This window comes from Theropithecus gelada, chromosome 12 (assembly GCF_003255815.1).
Source record: "Theropithecus gelada isolate Dixy chromosome 12, Tgel_1.0, whole genome shotgun sequence".
NCBI lineage: Eukaryota > Metazoa > Chordata > Mammalia > Primates > Cercopithecidae > Theropithecus > Theropithecus gelada.
The window spans coordinates 107,158,561-107,182,841 of record NC_037680.1 but is presented as its reverse complement, the minus strand read 5'-3'; the positions used below and the strand labels follow the sequence as shown (position 1 = coordinate 107,182,841).

The 24,281-nt window shown below is 42.4% G+C and overlaps 1 protein-coding gene across 1 annotated transcript in view; it reads right to left on the bottom strand.

The window, feature by feature from the left end:
- Nucleotides 1–24,281, bottom strand: part of SP100 (SP100 nuclear antigen) — a 130,502-nt gene that overhangs the window by 24,121 nt on the left and 82,100 nt on the right. The window contains exons 18-24 of the mRNA XM_025404049.1: nt 21,154–21,198; nt 17,143–17,217; nt 12,500–12,544; nt 11,347–11,451; nt 9,193–9,335; nt 7,243–7,281; nt 3,647–3,688 (exon numbers count right to left, since the gene is read on the bottom strand). Of these exons, the coding sequence (XP_025259834.1) occupies nt 3,647–3,688; nt 7,243–7,281; nt 9,193–9,335; nt 11,347–11,451; nt 12,500–12,544; nt 17,143–17,217; nt 21,154–21,198 (494 nt within the window). The remainder of the gene's footprint in view (nt 1–3,646; nt 3,689–7,242; nt 7,282–9,192; nt 9,336–11,346; nt 11,452–12,499; nt 12,545–17,142; nt 17,218–21,153; nt 21,199–24,281) is intronic.

The window sequence follows — 24,281 nt, the reverse complement described above, 5'->3', positions numbered from 1 at the left end:
ACTTTGGGAGGCTGAGGCGGGTGGATCATGAGGTCAGGAGAATGAGACCATCCTGGCTAACACGGTGAAACCCCGTCTCTACTAAAACTACAAAAAAAATTAGCTGGGAGTGGTGGCGGGCACCTGTAGTCCCAGCTACTCGGGAGGCTGAGGCAGGAGAATGGCGTGAACCCAGGATGCGGAGCTTGCAGTGAGCAAAGATTGTGCCACTGCACTCTAGCCTGGGTGATGGAGCACGACTCCATCTCAAAAAAAAAAAAAAAAAGTCTAATCTAAAATGTCTAATAAAAAAAGGAGCCTATATGGACAATCACTATTCCTGTTGCCTTTTATATAAATAATCAGGTTAAACACAACAAGGCTAAAACTTATATTGCAAATAAAATTGACCTATGATTTTTCTTTGGCAGAAAAGGGAGATTGAAGAGAGAAAAATTATCTTTCAGAAGAAAATTATAGCGTAGTTGTTACTAGATTCTAGTCCGGACCATTGTTTTTGAGTTTCAAAAATTACTATTTACTTGCAATTTGGACTTAATTATTTCCTGGCTATAGTAAGTCTCTAAAGCAGAACCTGAATTTAATTTTCTTTCTTAGTTGGCTCCCTAATGGAATAGGGTTTCCCCCCCCACTCTAGTATACAAATTCTCTTTTTGATTTTAATTTTTGTGTGCATTATATTTCTACTATTCAAATTATTGATGCTATGAATCTCTCATTGTTTTACCTCTTCCAAGAAAAGTAAAATTATGAAATTCTGAAGACTAGAGATGATTCAGCAAGCAACAGCAACTATAAGTTGATGACTTGTTCATTTGGTTACTCTTAGGACTAATTGCTTTATTCTATTGCGGTTTTCAAGTTGTTGTGATTATAATATTAGGTTGGTGCAAAAAAGTAATTGCGGTTTTCACCATTACTTCTGGTGGTAAAAACTGCAACTTCTTTTTTTGTGCCAACCCAATAATAAACATAGTTTATTTTCTTGGCTATTAAGTCACTCATGATTTGCATTTCTGCTCGCTTTAGGTCAATGACTAAGGCCAAAATACTGATTTCCCAGTGAGATGATTTATCATTCGGGAGAATAGCATGTAGCTTTGTGTTATGACCTACCTCATGTTGTCAGCAAACTGGCCTGGCTGCAGTAACAAGGTTTTTTTCCCCCACCGAGGGACATGACTCCCTGGAATAAGCCTTCCCATTGACAAGGAATGAAGAACATCTATCCCCCTAACCTAGCAGATTGATCAGCAGTGCTTCCGTGGGAAGATTTTTTTTTTTTTTAATCAAAAGGGGAATGTGATAATCTACAGGTCACATTTGGCAGTTTAGTTTAAAAGTAAACAGGCTCTCCAATTAACCCACCTTAGGAAGGTCTTGTGATTCATGGTGAAATCTTGTCCCTGAATCTTATGATAAGAGTCTCTCAAACTGTTGACACAGTGATTAATGCATAACCCAGTGACGCTGAAAAGGACACTGACTTATTTCTGAATCTTAGAGTTTTACTGATGGTCTTACATGGAGACATTTAAGCCTGTATGTTGCGATCTATATCCAATAATTGTAACTTCTGTATTGTACCCTTCAATGAGAAAGGAAAGCTCTGGTGTGAGGAGTCCCTCTCCCTTCTCCTAACCTCTTCTACAAAACAGGGGTTTCCAGCTCCTGGGGTAAGGACCCGTGCCAATCCATGGCCTTTAAGGAAATGGGCCACGCAGCAGAAGGTTAGGGGTGGGTGAGTGAGTGATGCTTCATCTGTATTTACAGCAGCTCCCCATTGCTCGCATTGCTGCCTGAGCTCCGCCTCCTGTCAGATCAGCAGCAGCATTAAATTCTCATAGGAGCACAAACCCTATCGTAAACTCCACATGCAAGGGATCTAGGTTGCGTGCTTCTTTTGAGAATCTAATGCCTGATGATCTGTCCCTGTCTCCCATCACCCCTAGATGGGAACGTTTAGTTGCAGAAAAACAAGCTCAGGGCTCCCACTGATTCTACTTGATGGTGAGTTGTATAATTATTTCATTATTTCATTATCTATTACAATGTGATAATAATAGAAATAAAGGGCAGGATAAATTTAATATGCTTGAAACATCCCCAAATCACCTTGCCCCCGACCCCATCCTGGTCCGTGGAAAAACTGTCTTCCACGAAACTGGTCCCTGGCACCAAAAAGTTTGGGGACCTCTGCTATAAAAGCATTTCAACTTGTGACTGGTGTGGTGGCTCACGCCTGTAATGCCAGCACTTTGGGAGGCTGAGGCAGGCAGATCACGAGGTCAGGAGTTCACAACCAGCCTGGCCAGCATGGTGAAATGCTGTCTCTACTAAAAATATAGAAAATTAGCCAGGCATGGTGGCACACACCTGTAGTCCCAGCTACTTGGGAGGCTGAGGCAGGAGGATTGCCTGAACCCAGCAGGTGGAGGTTGCAGTAAGCCACGATTGTGCCACTGGACTCCAGCCTGGGCAATGGAGCGAGACTCCATCTAAAAAAAAAAAAGGGGGTTTCAATTTGTAAAAAACTCCAAACACTCCCAACTTTGTTGGTGTGTTTTATTGAGTCACTCCTCACATTTGGCTTTCAATAAATCATTACCAAATTATTTCTTCCTGGCCAGCACTGTGGCTCATGCCTGTAATCCTAGCACTTTGGGAGGCTGAGAGGATCACTTGGGTTGGGAGCTGGGAGGTTCACTTGAGCTCAGGAGTTCAAGACAAGCCTGGGCAACATAGTGAGACCCTGGCTCTACAACAAATTTAAAAAATTAGCCGATGTGGTGGCATGCACCTATAGTCCTGGCTATTTGTGAAGCTGAGGTGGGAGGATCACTTAAGCCCAGCAGGTTGAGGCTGCAGTGAGCTGTGATTGTGTCACTGCATTCCATCCTGGGTGACACAGCAAGATCTTGTCTCAAAGAAATTTATTTATTCCTAAACAGCCTTGATTTTGGTTGATAATGGAGCCTGTGGAATCAGGTTTGTACATCATTGAGCACCAGTCAAGAAATGAGAGTAAGCATGCCTCATCATTTGCCAAGTGGTGATGGTTTTTGTGCTAACCAGCTCAGCACACTGAGCCTAAACCTCCCTCAAGACGGGCAATAGGGGCTTCATAAGAGACTCACTTTTCCTGTGTGTGTTCCTCTGCAGAACTAATGACAGAGTCCACACCTCGAACTCGCCAGCTTGGCTCAGCCTGTTCCTTCTGGCTGAGTGAGCTCTGTCTGCACCTTGGAATGGATATTCGGGATTTTCCTGTCCATTCATGCCACCTACTTGAAAATGCTTTTATTTTCTGACATTCGATCCTTCTCCCTAATCAGCAGGCCAGCCCTGCCCATTACTACTTCAAGTTCTTGTCTCTGGAGATCTCGGTGATCTAGAGCTCAGTCTCCTGTACTCACTTTCTAAGGGAAATGAGGAAATTTGAAGATTTCTTCTGAAAAAAAAAAGGATGCTTTTGCACTGAGATACCCAATCCCAGACCCAGGTACCTGGCTTGCATCTGCTCATCACACACAGCAACATACTCCAACTGAGACTGAGCATGATTCGGGGAAAGGCAGTCATGACATAGTGTGCCTGGAGAAAGGCCTGACTTATTTTGGGGTCATAGTTGGAAATTTATACTTACACAAGGGTCAACTAAGGTATTGTTGTGAGACTCCAGTATTCTCTGTTGAAAAAAACAGAAAGATTGGTATAATATTGAGTGTGATTTTTCATTAACCCCACATTCGAACAGACTTCTTTATTTTTAAGGGATTCATGCCACAGCCCTTCTTTTGTTTCATGTCTGCTTTTATGGGCCTGCACATCTAACTGAAGAATAAAAAAGCACTAAATTGTGTGTCAGTGACAGTTTGGTCCAATGCAAGTGCCATTTCCTGGCTCTCACACCCCAGGCAGGCCTTCATGAAGCCATTCAGGGAGACTGAGCTGGAGCAACTCTGTTGGTCCTCCTACTTCAAGGGGCCTGCAGGCATGTGTGTCTACATTTGGAAGTGTCCAGGTGCAGTGGCTCACGCCTGTAATCCCAGCATTTTGGGAGGCTGAGGAGGGCAGATCACAAGGTCAAGAGATCGAGTCCATCCTGGCCAACATGGTGAAACCCCGTCTCTACTAAAAATACAAAAATTAGCTGGGTGTGGTGGTGCACGCCAGTAGTCCCCGCTACTTGGGAGGCTGAGGGAGGAGAATCGAGAGGAGAATCGCTTGAATCCAGGAGGCAGAAGTTGCAGTGAGCTGACATTGCACCACTGCACTCTAGTCTGGTGACAGAGCTAGACTCTGTTAAAAAAAAAAAAAGAAAGAAAAAAAGAAAAAAAGGAAGTGTCATTCCATCCAGAGAGGCTGCAAAGAGAATCAGCTGACTCTTCCTCCACAGCTCCCAGTGATCACAGGGCCCAGAGTCCTGGACGCCATGCAGGTGTCCCAGGAAGAACGCCACCCTTTTCTGCAGCTCTCCAGGAACACATCTTTGAAGACAAAATGCCTCCAAGATCCCCAGTACTGTAGCTCTTCTCCTGAAGGTAAGCACCTCTCCACTTTCTCCTGAATCTTGAGAGCTTGCTTTGACCTAGGGTATCTGTGGGATGAAACAATGCCTGCTTCAGCTTTTACCTGTAGCTCAGGGCAGAGAGGCCTTAGACAAACCACTCAGTGTGATCAAAGGCACAATGATAGAAGAGGTGGCCATATTACCACCTGCCAGAAGCAATCTAGGCCTTTTGGCTAAGGTAAAGTATAGTATCTTAGTGGCCTAGAATCTCCCACTCCATCCCATTAGTTATTCACGCAGGTAAGACAATGAAGTTGACAGAATCCTTCAGGTTCATCCTTTTTTTTTTTTTTTTTTTTTTTTTTGAGACGGAGTCTCGCTCTGTCACCCAGGCTGGAGTGCAGTGGCCGGATCTCAGCTCACTGCAAGCTCCGCCTCCCGGGTTCACGCCATTCTCCTGCTTCAGCCTCCCGAGTAGCTGGGACTACAGGCGCCTGCCACCTCGCCCGGCTAAGTTTTTTTTGTATTTTTTAGTAGAGACGGGGTTTCACTGTGTTAGCCAGGATAGTCTAGATCTCCTGACCTCGTGATCCGCCCGTCTCGGCCTCCCAAAGTGCTGGGATTACAGGCTTGAGCCACCGCGCCCGGCAGGTTCATCCTTTTGGCCTCCTTTGTTTTGCATTATTTCATTGGTCAAGGCCCATCACCTGGAGCTTTGCAGTGGTTCCACAGTTGTTTGTTGAATGGATACATAAGTGCATGAACAAATGAACACAATTGTCACTTGGGACAAGAGGTTTCTCCCTCTTCCACAGCCAGTAAATGATTAGCTTGGACTTTTACGTCTTATTATCCTGGAGTATCTCAGCTATCGCCAGCAGGTTTAACAAAAAACTTATCAGCAGGAAAGCTGGCAACAGTAGCACTTACCACGTGGTGCTGAGAGTGACACAAGTGTTAGAAACAAAGGGGAGAGGAAGGAAGATAGACCCTCCGGGGGGACCCTCTGAGAACTGAGGCAATTGCACCTCTAGAGCTGTGGGCCCTCAGGGAATGGAGAGAGGGTGCCTGTGATGAAGGCATGGGAGATGGCCAACACAATGGATTAGCCCAGACTGCATCAGCCTTGACTGTCTGGCAGCTGGCAGACATGTTTGGTTTTAATAATTATATCAAATAATGTCTCTTTCTCCAGAAAACCCAGTGGATACAGAGCCTAGTCACCGAGTCTCTAGTCATAAAGCCAGTGGAACAGGTAGCCCCAGGAGCCAGCTTTGTGAAGATTGTGACTTCCTGGTATGGCAGAAATATCCAAGGTCACCCATGTCAGAGCTTATGAAAATCGAAGTTCTTCCATCTCCTTCCTTCGCCAGGTTCTCTCTTATACCCAGCCTTGGAGAGGCCATGGAAGGCATCAGTGATCTCATCATTTTTCCTTAGAATACACATAGCATGAAGACCACTGGTCTGTGAACTGCACATACTACCTCCATGGAGGGAGAATTCACCTTCACAGATGGAAGTGAGGTCTCTGCAGCCCCTTTGCTGGGGCCAAAGGGCGTCTCCACAACGGAGAAGATTTTCCAGGTCAGCAGCCTCACAGGGCACTCTGCCTCCCACTCAGAAATTTTCACCTGAAGAACTGCGTGTGTGTGTGTGTGTGTGTGTGTTTGTGTGTTTGTGTGTGTGTGTGTGTGTGTGTGTGTGTGTGTGTGTGTTTGTGTGTGTGTGTGTTTGTGTGTGTTTGTGTGTGTGTGTGTGTTTGTGTGTTTGTGTGTGTGTGTGTGTTTGTGTGTGTGTGTGTGTGTGTTTGTGTGTGTGTGTGTTTGTGTGTGTTTGTGTGTGTGTGTGTGGTGGAAGTAAAAGATAAAAGAAGAGAATGTTTTTTGTTGTTTGCTTCCCTGGGTGACATATGGCTATATATACATTTTAGGGGGAATTTTCCATTAGATCATGTGTAGTGACCATGGGATGTTTCTAGGGGAACTTTTGCTTCATATTTATTTCTAAAATATGGAATCCAGAAAAACCAGTGAAAAACAACCAGTGTTTATGTTGAGGTTGCAAAGGCACATTGTTTTGTGTATTTCAAACTCATGCTTATTCTTCCAATGCCAGCCTTATCTTTTATATTTAAAGAAAGTATGGCGCTGGGCATGGTGGCTCATACATGTAATCCCAGCACTTTGGGAGGCTGAGGAGGGCAAATCACATGAGGTCAGGAGTTTGAGACAAACCTGGCCAATGTGGTGGAACCCCATCTCTACTAAAAATACAAAAATAATAGCCGGGCGTCATGCCACATGCCTGTAGTCCCAGCTACTGGGGAGGCTGAGGCACAAGAATTGCTGGAACCAGGGAGGTGAAGGTTGCAGTGAGCCTAGATCGCACCACTGCACTCCAGCCTGGGTGACAGAACGAGACTCTCTCTCTTAAAAAAAAAGAAAAAGTATGGCATTTAGCTCCTTTACTAAAAAACACATACAGTTCAGTTCTGTCTCTTAATCTATTTCTGAGGTTTGTTTCTACCTCTATCTCAAATGCTTTGATGCTCAAATGAGCCCTGGACTTATACATTGAATAATGTTTGAAAGCAGCAACTGTGAAAGCATCGTATTATAAAATCAAAATTTACAATGATGGGTCAATTTAAAGATTGCAAGGCGACAGAGATAGAAAATCAACAACATAATAGACGAGACATTGGCAGAAGGTCACTTGATCATCACCTTTTTTCTTGTGCTTGATGGTTCTGGCAGAAATTCTTTCTAAAAAAGAAAAGAGAGGAATGATTTGATGGGTTCTTGCTTTTATTTTGTGAGCTTAGTGTTTCTGACTGCCTTCCAAATACTCCTACCTGGATATCCCACTATTAACTCAAATTCAAGGTGCTTTCATGGAAATTACTTTTCATGATTCTCCAGGGATTAAAGGAAGCATTTCAATGCCTTGCTCTGGCCTCATGACTTCTACAATGAATCCAGAGAATGCAGCCACCTCATTACTCCCAATTTCTTGACACACTGTGGAACAGATTTGCGTGCTGTCCTTTCTCTGTACGTAGAATGCCCCATTCTACATTTTTGCTAGTTGTTTGTCTTTTTAGGCCTACCTCAGTGCAAGAGTTCCACAAAATGGTCCTCAACCTCAAAACCAGAAATGACTTTCTCTTCTCCGAACTATTGTACCTCTTCCTGCAGGTGTCTCTTGTGAGAACACTGACACCCTGTCCAGGCCTGTAATTATGAAAGCACAGCCTTCCTTCTGGGAAGGGGCTCACACTGTGTATACCCTCCACAGCTTTAGATGTGGTTCAATAAGTATTTGCTGAGCAAAGATCTTTTACTTTGTATATTAGTTATTTATTTATTTTTAGAGATGGGGTCTTACTATGTTGCTCAGGCTGGAGTGCAGTGCAGTGCCTACTCACAGCCACAATCCTACTACTGATCAGCAGGGAAGTATTGACCTGCTCTGTTTCCAACCTGGACTGTTTCACACCTCCTCAGGCACTCTGGTGATCCCCTATGTTGATGCTGAACTTAGCATGGACACCTGACTGGCATAGTACACTACAGCCCAGAACCCCTGGGCTCAAGTGATTCTCCTGCCTCTGTCTTCTGAGTAAGTGGGACTACAGACATATGCCACTGTGCCTGGCAGATCTTTTTTTTTAATTGTCAGAGTGGCATGAGGAAGGACTGTCTGTGGGTGTGCAACAGAAAGCACTGTATTTGGAGTTGAAAGACACACGTTCATCTGCAGCAAAGACCCTGTCCCTGCTTTGTAACATCAAGGGGTTGATATGAGAAGCAATGTTACTTTGAAATGCAATTTATTTCTATTCTCTTATAAGAATAAGTTTGAGGTGGCCTATCCAAAGAAATCTTGTTGAAATGTTTTGTAATCCAGGAACTACTGAAAGGAATGAGGCACATCCCCCATATATCTCCCAACTTCCTGAGTCCAGCACAAACACATTCCTCCATATTTCTTTCAAACTTCAGAAAAACATCACCTGGGAGATCTCCGATAAGGAATGCTAAATGTATAATGTTAACCAATTGTAATGCTGTAACCGAGAGAATTACCTTGTTCCCTGTAACTTTACATATCCTGTTTACATCGGGCTATAAAAAGCAAGCACTCGCATTGTTCGAGGCCCTCCTGTATGCTGTGGAATGGAGGGACCAAGTTCGAACTTGTAGTAAAGATCCTTGCCGCTTGGCTTTGACTCTGGACTCTGGTGATCTTCTTTGGGGAACAAACGGTCTGGGCATAACACTACATATATATATGTATATATGTTAAATATATATGTTAAATATATATGTGTGTGTGTATTTAACATTTACCTCCCCCCCAAATTTAAGACCTCTACTCCAACTTAAGTTACTTTCCTGTGACCAAATTCCACAGTTTATTAGTGGCAGAGTCAAGGCCACAATTTACTGTCCAACCTTCAAAAGGGTAAGAAATAAAGTACTTAGAGGATTACGCTGTAATATAAGCCAGCCAACGTAATGTTCAGGTGAGAATGTTAGTAATAACGTATGCATTGAGACCTTGGAAGAGGAAGTCATGATGAATTTCTGGACACTGAGAAATTCTGCTAAAGCTTGGTGTTAGTGAAGCGTGACAGCTAAATCCTTGATTTCAGCCATTTGTCACTAGAATACCTCCATCAGGAACTTCAGGGTGTATCCACCGCAGCGTATACTTAGCTTCCAGTTTTTGGATGCTTCACGGCCTCCTTCAATTTCGAATTCCCTGGGAGTGAACCACCTTCCATCCTCACTCCGTATACACTTCTTTGAGATTCCTGTAAGACCAAGGCAAGGTGAGCTCCCCAACTGTGAAAACACCTGAACTTGGCCCCCGCCATGCTGGGGTCTGGAGCCTCCCACTTGGGCTCAGGATCGTAGCAGTAGAGTCTGAATTTTCCTGTCACACATCAGGGGTGTCATACCCAGCCTGAAGGAACAGAGATGAAGGGGAGTCTCTTTCGTGTGTGTACATTTCTTTGACCTTCATGCAATGAGAAGAAATAATTACTACCAACATTTACCTTTTCAACGTATTTTGCTATACTCCAAAGGTCGGAGGTGGGTGCAAAGGATGGCCCTAAAGAATGAACAGAATTCCTTCTCCTCCCTCCTCTGAGACCTGATATAGAGTCAGCCTGAATTTCAGAGGTGGATGAAGGCACAAAGCCCTCTGCCATGCTCTTGGGTCCCCAGGTGGCCCTGGGGAAGCTGTTACTACAGCCACGTCTGCCTTGTCTTGTACCATGTTGTGCAACCAGCAAATGACAATTATGTTTCACATTTTGAACTCATGACTATTTTGTATTAAAAGTAATTATGGAAATGTTATATAGTGGGAGAAGTTAAATTACCCTTAGGCAACATAGTCATGGGGCAAACATTTATATTTGTTGGTGCTCAAAGAACTATGTTGTGGGGAGGTGTCAGTCATGACAGATGAACATTAGTTCTGTAATTTAACAATTGTAACTTGCAAAGTATTTTATGTCTGTTATTTTATTTTTTCTCATAATAATACAGTGAGGCAAGTTATATTATTGTTCTGATTTTGTAGAGAAGGAAGTTCAAGGTTAGAGAGACCGAGCACCTGGCTGTACATGAATCAGACACTCTTGGTATAGCTGAAACTTGAATGCAGGTCTTCTGATTCTAAACCTTGTGATCTTATCATTTAGCAGCAGGCTGTACAGATGTTATGGGAAATGGGGCTGTGAAAGTTAGTGCTGAGATTCTCAGATGTGTACATTTTCCACCCAAGTATTAAGGTGCTTGCCCTTGTAGTGGGTGCTAGTTGGATGTCTTGTGGGCCTTTCACATAGGGGAAAGGGGAGATGGCCTCATAGGCTAATGTTTTATGAATTTTAAAAGTGTGAAAATGTCATCGTTGTGCAAAACAGAGTTAACAGAGTGGGCCTGAGACTTTCCTTAGAGGGCCTATATGCAAGGTTGCCCATTGTCTATATGCAAGCTGGGCCACTGGCATTTAGGAATTTGGATTTTAGGAGAGTTCTATCATTCGCAGAACTCACTGTGGGCTAAACTGTTTGTAATAAACAATATGGATAGACATATTGTTTATCCATAAAGATAAAGCCCTTTAAAGATAAATCCCTCTTATTTATGGTTATAAACAAATGCAATTTATTTATATTCTCTTACAAGAATAAATTTGAGATAGCCTATCCAAAGAGATCTTGTTGAAATGTTGTGTAATCCGGGAACCACCTATCCTAATGTATTATTTTCAGACATATGTAAATAAATTGCATTTATCTATAACCGTAAACGAAGAAGAGGGCTCACTGTGCCTAAACTGTTTGCACAAATGATACGGTTTATGCTGAACACCCACTTTCCTTCTGGGAATCTGGAATTTTGGTATGTGCTAGGCAGAGGGCGCCTATGTGACTGGTAAAAACCCTGGACTCCTAAACTCAGGCTGGTTTCCCTGGTAGACAACATTTTACATGTGTTGTCACAGTTTGTTGCTGCAATAATTAAATGAGTCCTGCATGACTCCACGGGGAGAGGACTCCTGGAAGCTTGCTTTTGGTTGTCTCTGAACTTCACCCCAAGTGCCTTTTCCCTAGGGTATGTTTTGCATGCTTCACTCATAAACCCTAGTTGTAAATATGATGATGTCCCAAGTCCTAGGAAAGCTCCTAGCAAATCATCAAGCCTGAGGCTGGTTTTGCAGACCCTCAAAGCAGGTGTCTACTCCTAAACAGTATGCTATCTGTGTGGATATTTTCCTGCTGAAAATCGTAGATGGACCAGTACACTCACCTTGTTTGAATCGCTCCTTATATAGAGTGCCCTTCACGTCACCACAGGTCACAGGAAGTGCAGGTTGTTTAAAATCAATACTTTTATCTCTGGGAATTCTTGGACCTGCAAGGAAGCATTTTTTTTTCCCATTCCATCTTATTTTACAACTGTGCTTTGTTCCTCCCCACCTGTCTTGAGAGCTTTCTTTTATAATTTAAAATGTATTGGAGGGATTTCCCCCATGATTCAGTTACATTTCAGTCTTTCTTTCATGGCACATTAGATAGCTGTAGATACTGTTGTCCTCCACTCCACCCTCTAAAATACTACACAACAGCCTGGCGTGTGGTAGGATCTTAACTTTCAACCTGGTTGGTCATATCCACCTGTCACACAGTGATTTTCCTCCTGATGTTTTGAAGGGAGATTTCTACTCATATTATTGCTTTGACGTTATGTTAAAAAAAAACCCTCAAATTTTAGTCTCATCTCCCCCATTCCAGGCATTGACGGAGGGGATAGAGGGCAGGATGGCAGAGCGGCACCTAATGGGGCACCTGCTTTGCTTCACTTCCCTTTCACTTGAGCTTTCTCTGCTGCTAAAAGGGAAGCTTGGTGTAGAGGGTTCTAGAAGAAACTGCACATTGAGAGAGGAGGGATAAAGAGAGATTGACGAAGGGTTCAAATATACCGTTAGATAGAAGAAATAAAGCCTGGTGTTTTCAATAGATCAATAGGGTGATTATAATTAACATGAATTGATTATACATCTCAAAATAGCTAAAAGAGAATAATCTGAATGTTCCTGGCATCAAAGAAGGTAAATATTTAAAGTGATGGATATCCCAATAACTCTGATTTGATTATATGAAAGTATCAAATTATCACACGTACCCCCAAGTATTTTTATCTATTATGTATTAATCAAGCAATCAATAAAAAAGAAAGTGCACATTGCTCGGGGAACCCTGCATGAGCACATGACTGGGGCACTGGGGATCTGGTTCCACTGAAGCAGGTATTGAGGGTATTAAAATGAACTTCTGGTCAACGTTAAGTCTCCAGTACTAGCTCCATATGCAAATTAAGAAAACTGACTTATTACTCACAGTACAGAATATTAAATATTAAATGTTTAATTATGAAAAACATATTGATCATTTCTTTTTACCTCTTTTTCTTCTTCTTTTCAAAGGTCTATTGTTGGTTTTTCTTCCTGAGAAAGTTGAAACACAACATAAATATTTCTTTGTGTTGCAAATAGTAGTGTTTTACAAAACCACCATTCAAATGCAACTTTTCAGGATCCTGTCTAGAACTTAAAGAAAAACATTAAATGCCTAGATCAGGAGTTGGGAACTTTTTTTGTAAAGGGACGGATAGTGAGTAGTTAAGGTTTTTCAGTTCATAACCTCTGTTGTGACTACTCAGTTCTGTAGTTGTGTCATCAGTGCATCAAAGGATGCGACTGTGGCTGTGTTCCAGTACAACTTTATTTACGGTCAGCCGGACAGATTTGCCCTGTAGGTCATAGCTTGCTGACCTCTGATCTAGACTTGATTAAAACCATGATGCTTAACTGAGATGCATCCTATATTTCTCTATTAATATCTCCAAATCATTCCAAATAAATTTGAAACAGTATTTTACCTGCTTCCCAAGCAAGAGGGGGAGAGCAAGAAAGAAGTTGAACATGTATTCAGTGCTTGTTGTAGGCCAGGAGCTATCCTTAGATCTTTGCCTCTATTACCCGACTTCATCTTTACAACAAAATCTCTTAAATAGGTGCTAGTACTATCCTCACTTTACAGATGAGGAAACTGATGCTCAGAGATAAGTATATAAATTAAAGTGTTGACAATTTTCTTTGGGAAAGAGTTAGAGATAAAAAGTAGCAACATAAGGTCTCAAGACAGACCTCATGGTAGACTCTACCAGTCAGATATGTAAACTTGGAAGGTTTTGTACTGAAAATGGTGAGGAAAATGACCAAGGACTTAAAAACTAACCCAATAAAGGCTATTCAAGAGGAACTTGTAGAAATTAAGGCACAAGGCCTAAGAGTTGTATTATTAAAGATAGCACAAAGGATTGACTTAAAAGATATCTTGGGGCCAGGTGCGGTGGCTCACACCTGTAATCCCAACACTTTGAGAGGCTGAGGTGGGTGGAGTTCTGAGGCTGAGTTCTGAGGCTGAGGTCAGGAGTTCAAGACTAGCCTGGCGAAACTGTCTCTACTAAAAATTAAAAAAAAAAAAAATAGGTGGGCATGGTGGTGTGTGCCTGTAATCCCAGCTACTCGGGAGGCTGAGGCAGGAGAATTGCTTGAACCCGGGAGGCAGAGATTGCAGTGAGCCAAGATCACGCCACTGTACTCCAGCCTGGGCGGCAGAGCGAGACTCCATCTCAAAAAAGAAACAAACCTTGGAAGCAAGTATCTATGTGTTGATCGATGTGTCCAAACCAAGAGCCAGTCATTCCAGATGTATGTTTAGATCTGCATCGTTCTAACGTGTTTGCTGAAGTCAGGGATGCAGAGTGGATGCTCTTTCTTTCTAAAGGTCTGTGCCCATTATTCTGTGCCCATGGCTGGTATCATAGGGTGCTGATTTGGGTCCTGCAAGCCCCGGGAGAAAACCTCCTCCAGATACTCAATCATGCATGCTTCTTCCTTTGAGCAAATTATGACCAGATTAGGTTGGAAAGGCATCTTTCCTTCAATCTAGCATAAAGAAACCTTGGGATTGATGATACTGTATTTTCTGGGCCTCTGACATAACAATTACTTAGAGGTTTTTTTTTTTTTTTTTTTTTTTAAACTTCATCAAGATAAAAATGGTACCATCAGACATTTACTGATAATTCACATGCCAAGAGGAATCATATCCCGAGAAAAAGCACGCTTTACCGCACAAGATGTTGCCCTTAGGAAGTTTATTAAAATATTACAGAGACACATGGAGAGGAGAGATTACTAAACCTGCATAAAAGAATTATAAATTTGGCTATTGAACTAAAGGTACCCCCTACTTTTTTTTTTTTTTTTGAGACCGAGTTTTGCCCTCTTGCTCTGTTCCTCAGGCTGGAGTGCAGTGGCACAGATCTCGGCTCGCTGCAACCTCCACCTCCCGGGTTCAAGTGATTTTTCCTTCCTCAACCTCCTGAGTAGCTGGGGATTATAGGTGTGCGCCACCACACCCAGCTAATTTTTGTATTTTTAGTAGAGATGGGGTTTTACCATGTTGCCCAGGCTGGTCTTAAATCCAGGGCTCAAGCAATCCACCTGCCTCAGCCTCCCAGAGTGCTGGGATTACAGGTGTGAGCCACCACACCCGGCCTGAACTAAAGGTTTAAAAGAAACATGTAAAATGTGGAAACATGGAGACCTCAAGGAAGTAGATGAAGCTTTCTTACCACTCCTTGCTTGTCTCTCAGAAAAATTTGCTCTAGATCAATCAGTTTCAAAGACCATGATTGTGCCAAGTGTGGTAGTTGATGCGGTTGCCACAGTAAAGTGTCATCCACACAGGGGTGGCTCTGTGTGGGACTCTCCTGTCACTCATGATGATCAAGTTGAAGGTGCACCCAGGAAAACCGGCCACTTCTAACTCTTCTCTCCTCCTTCCCCCAACTCTCCCTTCTCCCCACAGTTCCATCAAAAGACACTTGTTCTCTGTCTGCTTTCTTCTTTCCCAAACTGGAGATCCAGCTCTGGCCATAATCTGGGTCTGTTCAGCCCTAGCCATTATTGGTCAATATATAGTCTCTTGCTCTCAGTTTATCTCTGTTTAAATCCTTCTTGGACTGCAGGGATTTCCTTTCAATCAAAACCTATTGAGGGCAAACAACTTCAGGGCAAAACACCAGAAGCTAATTGCACTGCTTCCCCGCTCTTGGTATGGAGACATCTGGGCTGAGGAGGAGATCATGTGTAATAAAGTGCTGCAGAACTGTGCTTTCCAGTGGTTCTTTGTGTGTTCGCTGGCTCCAGCACCTCACTACAATTGTATATCCAGGCAGTCAAATGCCTGGACACAGTAGGATTTAATTGTTCTTGGGTCTATCAGTTTTAATTCTACATTAACCATGTAAAATAATAATATGGTCAGAAAAAATTAAAAGCTATTTTAAAATATATATTTTTTTCACAACAGGGACTAATCATTTTTGGCAAAAGAGTATATCACCATGTTTAGGTGATTCTTTGGTTATCTCAGAGTATTAGCAGAAGCCTCAACATCCAAGAATGCCACAATAGGAGCCCAGTACTTCTATATTCTAAGGCAAGATGCCAGTCTATCTGCAAAGAACATGGTAGGGGATTGGGAGCCTGGTTCTGCCAGCATCAGCCTTTCCCACCTTCAGGCCTTATGAGAGAGGCCACATTTCTCTGGAGAGAATTGTCAGACACCTTCTCTCAAGCCAAATGAGAAGGTTTAAAGACGTCTAAGCAGGAGATGGACTTCTGTCCCTGGGAATGTCAGGGAATGAGAGACTCTCAGACTCACTGCTGAGAAGCGCAAAGGTGAAGGTCATGGCTAGTTGGGTCAAGGGTGCCAGAGGGCTGAGCTGGGAGCCAGCAGGGAAATAATGAAGAAGCACGATCCCCATGGTCTGCTGCAGACCTCGTGGATGGGAGCTGGACTGGGTGTTTTTAAGAGATACTCTCACTGAGGGAACAGCAGTGGATTGTGTATCTTGTAGAAGGACCATCCAGTGTCTTAATTCCCAAGCAGGTTGGCCACCACCAACTATGGAGAGGCAGTTGCATACACTGCTTCTGCCATTCTAGTGGGGGAATTCATAGCCAAAGGAAATATATATATATATATATATATATATATATATATATATATCACACACATATATATGTATATATAGAGAGTCTATATGAAGTTATGTGGCCAGAGAAAGAGTTTTAGGTGTCAAAACTCTTTTAGATGACAAATTTGTCTGTAAATTTGAGCAGGATAACAACAGGCAGTCTGGCAGGAGATGGTGTCTGTCTTCTCTGTTTGCCTCCTCCTTCATGCACCTTTCTCCTGGCTGAAGGAGCAGCTCAGCAGAGTTCCAGAATCATCTGCAAATTGCACAGGGAGGATGCTTTGCATTTCAGAGCCTCTATGTGGTAGAGGTGGGGACTGAAGAGCTGACTTAGTAGAAACAGGTGTAAAGGTCTTAAAATGAACTTGAGGATGCTGAGCTGCTGTTCCAACCCTTCCAGTCAGTGACACTGGGGAAGAGGCACAGTCTACGAGGGCTCTGTGCTGATGATGCAGTAGAGGGGGCTGTCTATGGTTTTTACTGAGTCCTGTAGGAGATCCACGGAATGAGAAGCCACATGGGAAGCTGGGATGGGCCTTGGAGGGCAGCCAGTCTAGCCTAACTGACCTAATTTCACTTTACAGGTAAGTAAACTGTAATTTACTTGGGGCAGACCCAAGTCCACGCAATTACCACATGGTGATAAGCAAGAGGAGGGACAGCTACATCACTTGCGAATCACACAGGTTTTGTCTGTTTTGTTTTTGTTTCTATGCCAACAACTATTTCTGGCCTTGAAAGTTATCAGTTCAGCAGAGGAAGCACTGCAGGCAGCTCCCGGGCCCTGGGGTCAGGTTGCAGATTCATCACCTAGCTACTTGTTTGTAGTGTTATCATCTTTTTTTCCCTGACATATCTTGGAACTTGACTAAATCTGATATATTTCTCAACAGTAAGTACAGTGACATAAAGCAATTAGGAAAAAAATGTTTTTTACTAAGAGCATGAACATTTACACATTATTTATTTAAAATGTATTATTTTTTTTACCTCTTGGTTGCCGTCTTTCCTTTGGGACTTTGTTATTCCGAGTTGAGTGTTTTCTATGTCTGTGTTTCTTTCTCCCTGAGAAAATAGGAAAATATAAATATGGATGGTGTAAAAAACTCACATTATATATAATAGTGCTTTCAAAAATTTTCTTTAGCTATAACTTTTCCAGAGCTTAACACACAAAGAAAAATATGTAACACATAGCCTTGCAATGACCAAGCCTTTGGTGGTTAACCTGGGTTCATCCTAGATTTTCTTTTCCTTACTGTGACATTAATCCAAATTCATTTGTCCCCCTACATTAATTTTAAAAAGAACTTAAGACAGTTTCATTTATATCCCAAAGAATACTGTAAGAATAATAATGATGATGAGGGCTAAGACTTAAGTGCTTATTATGTGCTAGACATGAATACAAGATATGTACATCTACTAATTCATTTATGAGATAGAGACTTTTACTCCCCCTATTACCAATGAAGAAACTTCAGCATACAGATATTGCAAAATGAAGTGAAGCATTGCAGATTTCCTCTGGTTGTGAGGAAATCAACGGCAGCAACGCAAGAATTTGGATTGTCCCACTCATTTTGATGGTGAGACACCAGCCACCATCTTAGCCCTCAGTGAAGGCGTTGAGGCTGAAAATACAGTGAAAATGACCAAAGACCTTATTCACATAGGTTTGGCCAAAAAATTAGGATCTAAGGAACTAACCAAGAGACTATTGCCCAAGGGGAATTTGTATAGAGATTCAAGTCCCAGAAAGCCTCGTGGTTAGGACTAACAAAGGGTTGATTGAAACCCTATCTCAGGAGTATGCTGTTAGATTCAGCAGGTGATGGGGGTAGGTAGAAAGACAGTGAGGTATGTGCAGGAGCACCTCATGAGTGCCATGTTTAAAGGTGCTGATCTCTCAGGCAAGGCCATAAAGTTCCTCTCCTCTCCTCTCCTCTCCTCTCCTCTCCTCTCCTCTCCTCTCCTCCCCACCCTCCCCTCCTCTCCTTCCCTTCATCCTTCCCTCCCTCCCTCTTTCCCTTCCCATGCTGTCTCCCTGTATTTTTCTTTCCTTTCTTTCTTTCTATGACCTGGCCACAATTAGAACTTGTCCAGCCATAGATATCTTAGACAAACAAAGACTCTTTTTCTGTCCCTCTACGTCTTTGGTCCTGTTGTAGTCGCCTGTCATCAAAGCCCACTGAGGACAAACAAATTAGAGGTGTACAAGTAGTTTAGTTCAGTTTACTTGAGTTCTACTTACAAGGAGATTTGGAGCTTAAGATCTGCTAATACTATGGAGCTCTTGGGACTTCCTTTGTAATTATTCTATGCAAATTGTCTTGCTCAAATACCCCACAGGAAGTAGTGTGGCAATTCTTGGATTTCCTATCCAAGTGCTAACAGTTAACACCATGTTCTTGCTATAGAAGTTGAGTAACGTGCTCCTGCCTCCTTAAGGCAACTGAGAAGACTACAACTTCAAGGTAACTGATCTTCACTTTCAGGAGTTTGAGGAAGGCAGAGACATTTATAGACTCAATCCTAGAATGTCGAGAGGGTCTGAAGAGTCATAATTCCTATAGGTCTCCCTGGGGAAAGGAGGAGCTCACTTAGTTCTTCTTGAGAGATATTCTGTCTGGGAGAATCACTTGGGTGGATGAGTTGACCCCAGCAGGAGTGTCGTGTGGACCTCCCAGAGCTGGGAGACTGAGGGAATTGGTAAGCGGCCAGTTGAAGTTCCTGAATTAGGGGAACTTCAGTTGAGAGGTTCTCTCTAAGTTGAGTGTCTCTGAAGAACTCACAAATGAATATGGCTCATGCATCCACCAATATCTCGGAGACACAAAAATCTGTAAGGTTGGTGCAAAAGTAATTGCAGTTTTTGCTATTCCTTTTTTTTTTTTTTTTTTTTTAAGGCAAAACCCACAATTACTTTTGCACCAAGCTATATAGTATGAGGGCCATTCCTGCTCCTGTCCACTTCTTTCTCCCCCTCCTCCTAGACACAAATTAGTTGAAAGCAATAGACACTCAGTGGAGGTGGAGAGGAAGTGTGGATGAAAGGAAATGCTGACTTCACCCAGCTTCCCTACCACATGGTTTCCAGTTTTAATATTATATCAGCTCAGGCTTTTAAATATTAAATGAGATATTACTGCTAAAAGGGACTAGCATAGCTCTAGGGCTTACCTAAGACTTCATTCATGGGCAAGAAAATAACTATTTGAGAGAACAGATTTGAAAAGTAAGTAGAAGGAATAAATGTGATTTCTGCTTAGACTTAACAAATCCAAGTATTTTAATAAAATAGTTAAGGTAGGGAGGCTTCCATAGAAACCAGTAAAAACATGAAGGAAGAAACATCTCAGACCTGGGTAAGTACAAACTAGAATATAACCAAGATGACAGATAGGTATAGAAATAAAAATGACAGAGATGCTGGAAATATTACATGTATATACTTACTTATAGTAGAGTTATATTTAAAGTTATATTTGAAAATAGTTATATCATATATAAACATATGTATCTATGTGTATGAGTGACAGAAGTAATTAGAAATCATGGGAAAAAATATATCCAAATATGCTTTAGCTCTAGAGGAAAAAGTGCTGCCATCTCTACAGTGCCATATCAACTTGCCAGAAATATTTTACAAGATGTAAAACAAAAAAATTAAATAAGGTATGCAAGAGAAACATAAGTAGAATGGGAGAGGGAAGGAAATAAAGGAGAGACAAAGAAGAGGAAGAAAAGGAGGAATGCAATAAACATAAAATCCACAAGATCTGATGAAGAGAATGGAGTGTCACATCTTTTTTATCTTCGAGTGCGCAGTGTGGCATATGCTCTGATTGAGTTTGGTTCACTGCCTGTAATCCCAGCATTTTGGGAGGCCGAGGCAGGTGGATCACCTGAGATCAGGAGTTCAAGACCAGTCTGGCCAACATGGCGAAACCCTGTCTTTACTAAAAATACAAAAATTAGCCTGTAATCCCAGCTACTTGGGAGGCTGAGGCAGGAGAATTGCTTGAACCTGGGAGGTGGAGGTTGCAGTGAGCTGAGATCATAGCACTGTACTCCAGCCTGGGTGACAGAGGAAGACTCCATCTCAAAAAAGAAAATAAATAAATAAATAAAATAAAATAACCCCGTGTTTCTCAGGCTTCAATCTGATATGGCACCAGTACTCTGGCTTCCATGTAATTGATTCAAGTTATCTCTGTCTATTTCTTCATGTTCTATCCCAGACTGTATTAGTTACAACACACCTTTCTAACACTTCCTCCTGTTGCCTCATTTCCTAATCAGGCCTGGCATGTCTCTGCCCACATAGCTCTGTAATGCCTCTCAGCTTCCGGCTCCTGTGCTTGCCAAAGAGTCTCAGGTGACAAAAAGGCTGGATCTGAATCAATGGAGAGTCTGAGTTTTCCTCTTTATTTAAGGGAATCAGTGACTTTGGAGGCAAACATGAAGGGCAAGTAGGCATATTGCTATTTGTCACCCATAATCATTCCTTCTTCCGTAAGAATAGACTTACAGCTGAACCAAAGACTGCCTGGCCAACGTTACATTTCTCAGCCTCACTTTGCAGCTAGCTCTGGCCATGTAACCAAGTTTTGGCCAATGGGATGTTGGCAAAAGACTTCTGAGTCTTTCTATTAAAATAAACAAATGGCTGGTTCTTTTGTCAGTTTTTTTTTTTTTCTTTCCCACTGGTTGGGAGACAATGTCGACCAGATCAGCCCTTGTGGACCCACAGTTGGAAACTTCATGTCAAGGAAGGCAGACTGCCTACCACTTCTGGGCTCTTAGATTGTTTGTTTTAAGCCACTGTATTTTGAGATCTGTTTGTTACAATGACTTAGCTGGTACTCTAAATAATCCATTGGGTCTGAAGCTACCATGGCCCATAGGAGATTTTGAGGCTGCAGCAAGGATGGGGTCTGGCAGGAAGAATAGGACCACAGCGAGTTCAAAGGAGTAAATCCCCACATTTCTTCTTACCTCTTTGGAGACCATTTACTTTAAGTATATGTTTTCTCTTTTTTCCTGCACACAGAAAAGAAAGAAAATAATCCTCTATAACTGTAAACAAAGATTTGCACACTTTTTATGTCAATAGTTTCCAAGTATTTAATTTTGTTTTCCTTCCACTTTTGTGGGGCTAAGTCCTCGGCTACCAACATCCCATCTTGGTTGTTGTCACACAGAAACCAGTAACCACAAAGCAACCTGTTTTCACACAGTGTTAGTCATTTACACTATGCTTGTACATATCCATATGTGGTCTTATCATTCACAATAAAGAAAGATTTTAAAGTAGCTGAAATCAAGCAGGAGGTGACAGGAGCAGCAGAAGAGTACCAGGAGGGTCAAACAATAGTAGGTCTAAGAAATCACCAGTGACGGCCGGGCACAGTGGCTTGTGCCTGGAATCCCAGCACTTTGGGAGGCCAAGGTGGGTGGATCACTTGTAGGCCAGGAGTTTGAGACCAGCCTGACCAACATGGCAAAATCCTATCGCTACTAAAAATACAAAAATTAGCCTGGAGTGGTGCCATGCACCTGTAGTCCCAGCTACTTGGGAGGCTGAGGCAGGACAATTGCTTGAACCTGGAAGGAGGAGATTGCAGTGAGCTGTGATCATGCCACTGCACTTCAGTCTGGGCGATAGAGCAAGACTCCATCTCAATAAATAAATAAATAAATAAATATAAACAAAGAAAGAAATTACCAGTGAAGTACACTTCGTGGAATTCAGAGGCATGCTTTGAATAGCTAAGGCTGTAATTGTATTTATAACAGCCAGACCTTAAGAAATAAGTAGAAAAAAAATCAGAGAAATGAAGACAAATTTAGAAGAAAAATAAAGGAGATTAGGCATTTCAGAAATTAAAGTGAAGGACATATATTACAGAAATAGGAAAAGGAAACAAGAAATTTTAAGAATGATTAAACAAATTAGAAAACAAGCTGGGCACAGTGTCTCACTCCTGTAATCTTAGGACTTTGGGAGGCTGAGGCAGGTGGATCACCTGAGCTCAGGAGTTTGAGACCAGCCTGGCCAACATGGCGAAACCCCGTCTCTCCTACAAATAAAAAAATTAGCTGGCATGATGGCACATGCCTGTAGTCCCAGCTACTTGGGAGGCTGAGGCAGGAGAATCACTTGAACCTGGGAGGTGGATGTTGTAGTGATCTGAGATGACTCCACTGCACTCCAGCCCGGGTGACAGAGTGAGACACTCTTTCAAAAATAAAATAACATAAAATAAAAATTAGAGAGAAAATAATCAATGTAAGTGAACAAATTATTGGAGTTCCCAAAGCAGAAAATCAAAATAATAGAAGAAATACTTAATGAAAAAAGTTTGTGCAATTATAATGTAAATTGAAATGTTTACATCAAAAGTACCTATCTCTTCACCCTGTCACAGAGAAATTGACCCAAAATAGCCAACACTGAGATATATTTCCAACACATTTATTGGACTTTAAAGATAAAGAAATAATTGAATGGGCAGTGTAGGCAAAAAGTTATTTTCAAGGGAGAGTTATTGGCCACAAAATTTTCCACAGCAACATTTAATGCCACAGGAAAGTGGAGAAAAACCTGTAAGATATTTCTAGAAATAAAGAATGAGCAAACTATTTTTCAGGTATAAATAACACAAACAAATTTGAACAGAAAAATTCTTGGAATGTAGTTTCTGAGTCCTCATTACTTCAGCAAACTAAGGTAGAGCTGAAAATTCTGGCAAAAGGACCAAAATAAAAGTGGCCAGTAGGGTGACAGATGACAATATGAAGTGCATATGCTCTGACAATATAGAAATAGTATAATAACAAAAAATATGAGGAGAAGGGTTAGGTGCAGTGGCTCATGCCTGTAATCCCAGCACTTTGGGAAGCATAGGTGGAAAGATCACTTGAAGCCAGAAGTTTGAGACCAGCTTGGGCAACCTAGCAAGACCTCGTCTCTACAAAAAATTTGAAAGCATTAGCAAGCTATGGTGGTGCATACCTGCAGTCCTAACTACTCAGGAGGCTGAGGTAAGAGGATCACTGGAGCCCAGGAGTTAGAGGTTGCAGCTAATATTGCACCACTGCCCTCTAGCATGGGTGACAGAGTGAGACCCTGTCTCAAACAAAACAAAACAAAACAAACAAACAAACAAACAGGGAGGAGAAAGCAAAAATAGGCTGTAGAGCAAGTTCTTTGTTTATTTTAAAGGTAGGAGTCCAAAGGTATTGTGTTGATGTAAAGCAAGGTTAATGGCTGAAAGGTAAACATGGTGATGTCATGGCCTAAAATTAGGTGGGAGAGGAAAAAGACTGGACAATGGAATGGCACACAGGCTGATTTTATAAATCTTCTGGGTGGGAAACTAAAGGGTACTGTCTAAAATAGAGCACCAAAGGAATCATATAAAGGTAATCCTAAAAGTAATCACTAGAACAAAATGCAAACCTTCTTTAAATTGGAAGTATACGCTCCTAACCACTGAGAAAATACGAAATGAGTGTGGGCTGCTTACCCATTCATTTATTTCAAGGGAAAGACTCAGAGGTGGCTCACATATCTTCTGCTCATATGCCGTTGGCTAGAACCTAATGACGTGGTCACAGTGAACTGCAAGGAAGGCTGAAAGTATAATGATATGGTCTGGCTCTGTGTCTCCAAACCTCATGTCGAATTGTAATCCCCATGTGTTGGGGGAGGGGCCTGGTGGAAGGTGATTGGATCACAGGGGCAGATTTTCCCCTTGCTGATCTTATGATAGTGAGTTCTCACAAGATCTGGTGGTTTAAAAATGTGGCACTTCAGCAGCCAGCACTGGAACTCACAACTGCCTAAAACGCTAAGTTCCCTTGGCAGGGGAAGGGTGGCATCCATCTCCACAGCTCCAGGCCATGCTTTTCCTCAGCTGGAGCAAGGGAGACTGGACGGCTTGGTCCCAAGATGTGTCCCCCAAAGCCCAACACGCTGGCTGTGGCCTACTGCAGCCAGAGTGCCTCTTCAGGCCTGACCCTGACTCATCCTTCCTCACTGGATGGGGCTTCCCTGCAGGAACTCCAATAACTCCAGCCAGAGGCTCAGGGACAGAACCCACATCTCCTTGGGCCTGAGC